Below are 6,785 nucleotides of genomic sequence, written 5' to 3'. Positions count from 1 at the left end.
CGGATCATGTTTTGGAGGTGGTCGGCTTTTTCCAGGGTTCACTGTAATAATCGAGTAATTGAGTTTACTGTTAAACTAAGTGGCCTCTTGGGGTCCTTTTGATTATGGGTTCAGCTTCATTTTGGCGCACACAGATTTTTGAATAAAACCCGATTTTGTTCGATTGCAAAAAACCAGGGTCGGCCACCCTTGGTTTCGGTGCATTGACCCATACAAAAATCAAGATATCGATTCGTTCAAAATATGTCTGGCCCAATGTGATCCGAAGCGAGAATCTAAAATAAAGCGTGATTGCGATTTTTGACTGATAATTTAAATCACAATTCAAAGCTGGGCTACATTCTAAACACAAGGCGAAAATTTGTACTATTTGACTGTGAGTGAAAATGTGCGCCACAAACATAGACGCAAGTACCAAGTTACCATCGCTTGGATTCGCTAGATGGAGCACCCAAGAACTTCAAGGTTCAGCAACGGGGGAATCGGCGCTCTTGGAACCAGCGTGTATTTGAGATGCCTAGCATATATTTGTACGATTGGAGGCGTTTCAAATCTAAATCGTACCAAGTGAATTTTTCTCGTGCATTGGGAATGATTTTGTGCCTTTTTGTGGGATTTTTTTCGTATATAGCGCACCTTTGCCTTTTCTGAATTCGAAATCTTTCGACAAAAATCCACCAAAGTGCAATGTCATATAGGTATAAAATCATTGGATCATTGTATTCGTAAGACAGGCATGAGTTTTAAAATACTGAACACTTAACCCAGCACTTAATGTGCCCATTACCGGATTCAACATGGAAGCTCCGCTGGTCGCCATGGCGTTTCCGAAACTCGAGCGCGAAGGTCCTCCCACAGCGTACATGCCGCACAACTCAGGGGACCACCCTGTGCTTGAACAGCACCGCAGCATCAATATCAAACTCGAAGCATTGCGTTCGTTACGTCGCCGGGTGAGTGTTGTGCCGACCAACTCGTTCACCACGTCGCTTGTCTTTGATCGAAGGCACGTTGATCGCTCGTTGTATCCCAGTGGTGGTCTCGCCCGTCTCGGTGACATGGAATCATTGGTCTTGGACTTTCTCGGTGCACGAGACCTGGTGCTGAACGTGTCGATGGTGTGCCGTCGCTGGGCTATGTTGTACGTGCAAGACAGCTTGTGGGCCAAGTTCATGACAACTGGCGTCGAGGGATATCCGCTCCGCGGACTCCTCGCGCTTCCGTCTGAGGCTTCTGTGATCCCCAACATCCAGGTGTACATGATGTACTGCTTGAGTGGTTTGGCGAATGGACCCCTGCTTGGTCGTGCCTTGGATTCTGCCAACGTTCTTCAGACCCGCCATTATAAAGACGATGACGTGATAATTGCCGACGCGAGTGTTCTGGACAAGTTACGTGTCTTGGAGACACGTTTCGTGTCGTCGATCCACGTCCAACGAGTGCAGTTGAGCCGTGAGAGACGAATCGACTTGCTCATGCACGTTCCTGATCCTGTGGTTGAAGCCATTGTCGTCGATGATATAAACAAATCGTGTGTGTCACTGCACACGTGGCTCCAGCGGAACACCAACGGCACAGCGTCCCCGCCGTCCACCGATGTCCTACGCTCAATTCTCCATCAAATTTTGCATGGACTTGTCGCGCTTCAAGCGGCTGGCTTAACGCATGACAAGGTGAGCATGCGAACGGTCATAGTTCATCCGTTGGATGAATCCATCTCCCTTGAAAATGATCGTTTCGCATCAGACAAGAGCGTCGAGACAGAAGAGTCGTCCGACAGCATGAATCGAGTGCCGCTCGTGCAAGTGGCTGGTCATGCCTATCTCAACCACGTGCTTTTGTCGCCCAACGACCCTCCTGTGGCTGCAATGGACCATCACCATGCTAGCCACGCATTCCAAAATGACGTTGTTGGCGCACCGACCCCCTTGCTCGACGACACACTGTTCCGTAATCGGTTCTGGACATGCATGAAGAAGATCCGCGTCGGCGGCCGCCACCGCCGCATACGTCGGTATTTACCTGGACAAGAACCCGATGACGAGTACGCCGAGAGCGCGCCAACCGTGCACACGGCAATGCTCGTCATGTTTATGCACTGCGTGCTCGACATGTGCTTTCAAGGTAGGTGGACGGCCGCAGACGGGACTCCTGCTCCTCCCGTCCTCAACAACGTCGACGTCCTCGCACAACCCCAAGTCATCCTGGACGTCAACCCGACGGATGCACCGCGATCTTTGTGGCAGTGCATTCGCCGCCCTGTCGCTGCAATCCCGTCAGGTTGGTGTGTTCTCCAAACTGGATGATGCAATGCCATCGACCAAGTCATGATTGCATCATGCCGCTCGAGTGGTATGCCGTCAGAGTGCTCATACCGTGTGTATTGTAGACTGCCGTGCGATGCTCCAGTACGCGGCGCATTTGGTGTTTACGCAAGCCGCGTCGATGGAGCCGCTGCTGCAACATCCATTCTTTCAACGACGAACCCTCGACACGATTGTGCCCGTCGACGCCGGCAACATGGTGGACAACGGCACGTTCATGAACTTGATTCATCAGTGGTACGCCGCCGAACTGCCCCAAGCGTCACCGTCCCATGACCTCCTCACCACGACAACCGTCTTGTACCCTCCCGCATCAACCCTGTCGGAGAACTCCCATGGCGTATTCGAAAAAAGAAAAGAAAAGCACCCTGCAGCAACCCTCATGCCCTCAGAGGTGCATTTTGCCCGATCGTACATGAAGGGCCCGGTCGTGTCAGCGCAGATGGCGCTGACTCGATATCGTTCCATCGTTGCGCCTCCAAATGCCACTCGCCGATGGTTGCAAGACCTGGCGATGTCGCAGGTCAGATTATTTCATTCACGGCGGCTTCCGCAGTTGCCAGCGCGTTCGCGGCCTCACGTTTTCATATAGGCGTACACGCTGAGGCAGTTGGACGTGTCGCAGTGTGTGGACCTGTCCAGCCGAACAATCCTATCGATGCTTGACATGTTTGGATCGGTCGAGGAGCTCCGAGTGTCGAAAGCGATGCTGCGCGAACCGACCGTCGACTATATGGTGGCGTCGCTGGCACATTCCGTCCTGCCCAAGCTCCGCGGCATCGACTCGGTCTTTGCCAAGTCGCTCGAATCGCTCGAAACGTCGTACGCGACGCAGTTGACCATCCTCAACGACGTCCTCGACCAAATGCACGACACCTCGGTAGGAAGTTGAATTGGAGCATCGTGTGTTGGCGACGCACGAATCCACCGTCGGAGCAAATGGGGACCTTCTTGTTGCGCGTTTCAGTCCATCATACCTTTCAGACACTTACTTCTCCACATGGAGAACCAATTGTCAGGTCGCGACTTCAGGACCTCTGTTCGTGATCTTGCGGGAATACACACGGCAGATGCGGGGTGAAGTTGCTTGGGTTCGTGGTGTACGCTGGTGGTTCGTCAGTTTGTACAAAGCACGGGAATCGACAGGATACATGCGAGTTGTTAAGACTGCTTCTGGGGTGTACTGCTCGTCGAAGTAGACGACAACTGGGTGTGGGATTTGGTCGGGGAATGCGGACGCCGCTGGGAAAACAGATCGAGCATCGGAATCTCTTGCAATTCGCGAAGAGAGCACAGATATTCACCTGAGGACTGGATGAGACGCAAGGAGGTTGTAGGGCATGCAAGTACCTAGGACGACGGTAATGCCAAGGGAAACGGCGTGAACGACCCACCACGTCATGCTCGATGGAAGGCCCTAGCCAAGGCATGAGTCCGTGGATGGAACTCAACGCAACGATATATACCCCGTAAAGACAGCAGATGACGAAGTCGATGAAGTACAGGGTGAGTCCAAAGTCGAGACATTTCTTTGCCCGTTCGACGATGACGCACAGAAAGAGCGCACTCGCGAGTCCGCCAAGCACATGTGCCGTCGACGTTTGCATGCCGTCGACGCTTTCAAACGCATGAATCTTGTACGAGAAGAACTGGTCCATCGTGATGTTGTGACCGTGGAACACGGCGAGCAGGACACCAAGGGCAAGGTAATGTGAGCACTACCAGACCGAGCAATGCATGGGCACATACACGCGAGACACAAAAGCCTTGCATGTAGGCTGGCAGCCGCACCTACCTGTACGCATACCATCTGAAGGAAGATGAGCTTCGGGTCCCATCGCCCGCGGCCGTAAAACTTGGGCATCGCGTTGAATGCGATGAGGACACAATATTCCAGAGAAAACAAAATTCTTAGTAACACAAGGCATATATTGCAAAATCGAGATATCACAACAAGATTATTAGTAATACTATTAATACTCACATCGCACCTACTGTACTACCTCAACTATGCGACACATCCAACACCGAAAACAACAAACAGATTTGGACGGTCCTGTGAAAATGCTTGCAAGACGTAGAGGAAACATTAACTAAACCGAGTATGATCGTGGTTGCGTTCTTGACTGACTTCCTCCGACTTTGGAGCGGGCAAATGCATTGTTCTGTTCTAGTAGTTCGTATCTGGGTCGAATGATGTTTTATGTTTACAATAAGCTAGTACTTCGAGGTATCTTACTACTAGTAGTATTCCATTTTTCAAATTATCCATGACTCTGATTTTCAAAGATAGGACGGCGAATGATCCTTGTACGTGAGGTATTTGAACAGCTCAGGTCAAGTACTGATTTTCGGCTGAGGTAAATTATTACTGTATTATGGTTTTGGTTCTTTATCAGGTTTACAAATATTTTACAAAATGAATTATATATAATTTCTTGGAGTCGATCATAAGGAAAAGACTCAAGTTGCCGTTGATTTTTCACAGTTCAGAGGTCGATTATTTCCAACCCAACGTCGCAAGGGAAACCCGAGTAAAAACCCACATCACACCACAATTACGATGATTGGCTGAACTTATTGAACTAAGCTTATAAATAACTCTGAAAATATTTTGATTGGTTCCGTTCGTTTTTGCAAGTGCTCTGAATATGCACAGGAATCGTCATGAAATTTCCCAGCATAATTTGGAACTTGGTACGAACCACCGAACGTATTGACCGGGCACTTCAAACAACGAACTCCGAAGATATCTTGATCTTGTGGCACCGCCAAAGCGGTCGGCGCAAGCTACCGTTCAGTAGCGGTGTCTTCGGTGAAACCATTTCAGCTCAAGCCATAAGCGACCCAAAAAGTGAAAGAACTCTCGGAGATTGGAGACGGCAACCTATCGACGTCGAAAGAGGTATGACGAGATGTCCATCAAGCGCGCCAATGGCGACAGCAACTATACGTTTCTAAATCGTCCACGGCGACGACTTGTTGGATGGGCAGGACACCTCGGTTGAAGGAGGAACCGAAATTGCAGCTTTAACGCAAATGATTTCTAATTGACCACGCATCACCCTGCACACTCGATATAAAGATGCATTCACACCCCTGTCCTGACGACGTATGTACGGTTCTCCCACAACGCTTTCTATTGAAACAATAACGACACGTTCAAAATTGATGATTCAATCGTGCGATCGCCGCAATGTGGTGTGTGTATTTGTGTCCGAAATTTCCAAGACGACGAGCCGTGCAGTATACCGTAGCCGCATGTTTTGCTTGTCATGATGACGTCGAGGAGATAGCATGCCTCTGTGGATGCGCAGTACAAACTGCTCCAGATCCCATATGAGTGCTTCTGTTATCTTGACCTAGCGAAGTTCTCGTTCGATGGCGAGTGGCACTTCTAAAGAGGCCAAGTACTGACTGCAAAGTGTTTTGTTGACGAATGACGACGATGCCACGATAGCCAAGTGGCACCGGCTACGAGGCAATAATAGATACAAGTACGGTTCAGGTCTATCAGGATGGTTGGTTCTGCGCCATTATGACATGCCACACGGTATCTCGCCAGGCCTTCAAAAGATTGCCTTGTACGATCTCAGTAGCCGCCACTGCTGTTGAGCTTCCAACATTTCGTCATATTAGCCAATCAAGTTACCCTTTCAATTCTTCTTGCATCTCATTGGCTCAAAGATGTCGTGGGATTGTAACGACCTCGCCTCAGACGAGATGCCCAAGAAAGTGCCCCGGGTATTTGGCACTGGAGCGTCAAGTCCAACTTGGCCAAATAAATACCGGATGACAGCGTCGGTGCATGCACGTGTGCATATCTCGCAGCCCAGTCGCAGTGCCAACATCGATGCCGTTGAACGGATACGTTTCTATGAATAGAACGAGCTCACTTAGAAGTGACTTATACACGAGTCATTCTGCATCCGTCCACCCACTACAAGTGTACCATCAAAGCATGGGGCGTCCGCTTGGTTTCTTGCTGGCCGGTATGGCATCGGTGACCGCAGCCACCACCACGAAATCCCCCACGGCGGTTGCCGTGTCTCCGTTCAACCTCCAAACGTGCACGGCCCTAGTGTCAAGTGTCATGTACAGATCCCTGGCAAACGAATACGCTATCGCGTGTGCGGAAGACGTTCCCGAGCTCACATCTGGTCAGCCGAACCAAGCACTGACACGCCTCGGCAAATCCCCCATCACCGATGCCACAGTAGCCAAGATGCTCGCGACGAATGCCTGTCGAATGTGGTATGGCAATCTCGCGATGACGATCGCTACAATGTCTCCACCTTGTACGTACACGGACACCTTGACAGGACAAACTGCGGCAACAAATAAGTACACTGCGACCATGTCCACCTACGTCGCCCTGCTCAACGAGAAAGCCATTCAAAGTGCAGGCAACTCGACCCAACCAACCATTTCTACCATCACATTCTCCCCCCCCGCAGTCGA

The 6,785-nt window shown here is 50.4% G+C and overlaps 3 protein-coding genes across 3 annotated transcripts; 2 read left to right on the top strand and 1 right to left on the bottom strand.

Annotated features, from left to right (window-relative positions):
- The first annotated feature begins 783 nt into the window (after positions 1 to 783).
- H310_05162 (hypothetical protein) lies at positions 784 to 3,356 on the top strand. The gene is made up of 3 exons (XM_008869803.1): positions 784 to 2,280; positions 2,390 to 2,847; positions 2,917 to 3,356. Exons 1-3 carry the CDS (start codon positions 798 to 800, stop codon positions 3,214 to 3,216), a joined length of 2,241 nt encoding a protein of 746 aa, XP_008868025.1. The 5' UTR covers positions 784 to 797; the 3' UTR covers positions 3,217 to 3,356.
- On the bottom strand, positions 3,186 to 4,223 carry H310_05161 (hypothetical protein). The gene is made up of 4 exons (XM_008869802.1): positions 4,120 to 4,223; positions 3,791 to 4,042; positions 3,675 to 3,741; positions 3,186 to 3,628 (listed from the first exon to the last, which is right to left on the bottom strand). Exons 1-4 carry the CDS (start codon positions 4,186 to 4,188, stop codon positions 3,486 to 3,488), a joined length of 531 nt encoding a protein of 176 aa, XP_008868024.1. The 5' UTR covers positions 4,189 to 4,223; the 3' UTR covers positions 3,186 to 3,485.
- A 2,095-nt stretch (positions 4,224 to 6,318) lies between these two features.
- H310_05160 (hypothetical protein) lies at positions 6,319 to 6,668 on the top strand (the record flags this gene model as incomplete). Its single annotated transcript, XM_008869801.1, has 2 exons — positions 6,319 to 6,578; positions 6,647 to 6,668. The coding sequence occupies 2 exons, from the start codon at positions 6,319 to 6,321 to the stop codon at positions 6,666 to 6,668; spliced, it is 282 nt and encodes a 93-aa protein (XP_008868023.1).
- Between the last annotated feature and the right edge of the window lie 117 nt (positions 6,669 to 6,785).

The sequence above is a fragment of the Aphanomyces invadans genome, assembly GCF_000520115.1.
Source record: "Aphanomyces invadans strain NJM9701 unplaced genomic scaffold supercont1.8, whole genome shotgun sequence".
In the NCBI taxonomy this organism is placed as follows: Eukaryota; Oomycota; class Saprolegniomycetes; order Saprolegniales; family Verrucalvaceae; genus Aphanomyces; species Aphanomyces invadans.
Note: the sequence above shows the minus strand (reverse complement) of the source record. Positions and strands in the feature narration are given on the sequence as shown.

Bases quoted from the DNA above. Each gene is read 5' to 3' on its own strand.
- H310_05162 (XM_008869803.1), top strand. From the start codon at position 798: ATGGAAGCTCCGCTGGTCGCCATGGCGTTTCCGAAACTCGAGCGCGAA. The intron at 2,281-2,389 runs GTTGGTGTGTTC...TGTGTATTGTAG, and splicing joins TGTCGCTGCAATCCCGTCAG to ACTGCCGTGCGATGCTCCAG. The intron at 2,848-2,916 runs GTCAGATTATTT...GTTTTCATATAG, and splicing joins AAGACCTGGCGATGTCGCAG to GCGTACACGCTGAGGCAGTT.
- H310_05161 (XM_008869802.1), bottom strand. From the start codon at position 4,188: ATGCCCAAGTTTTACGGCCGCGGGCGATGGGACCCGAAGCTCATCTTC. The intron at 3,742-3,790 runs GTATATATCGTT...TGCCTTGGCTAG, and splicing joins TCATCTGCTGTCTTTACGGG to GGCCTTCCATCGAGCATGAC. The intron at 3,629-3,674 runs GTACTTGCATGC...TCCAGTCCTCAG, and splicing joins TGGCATTACCGTCGTCCTAG to GTGAATATCTGTGCTCTCTT.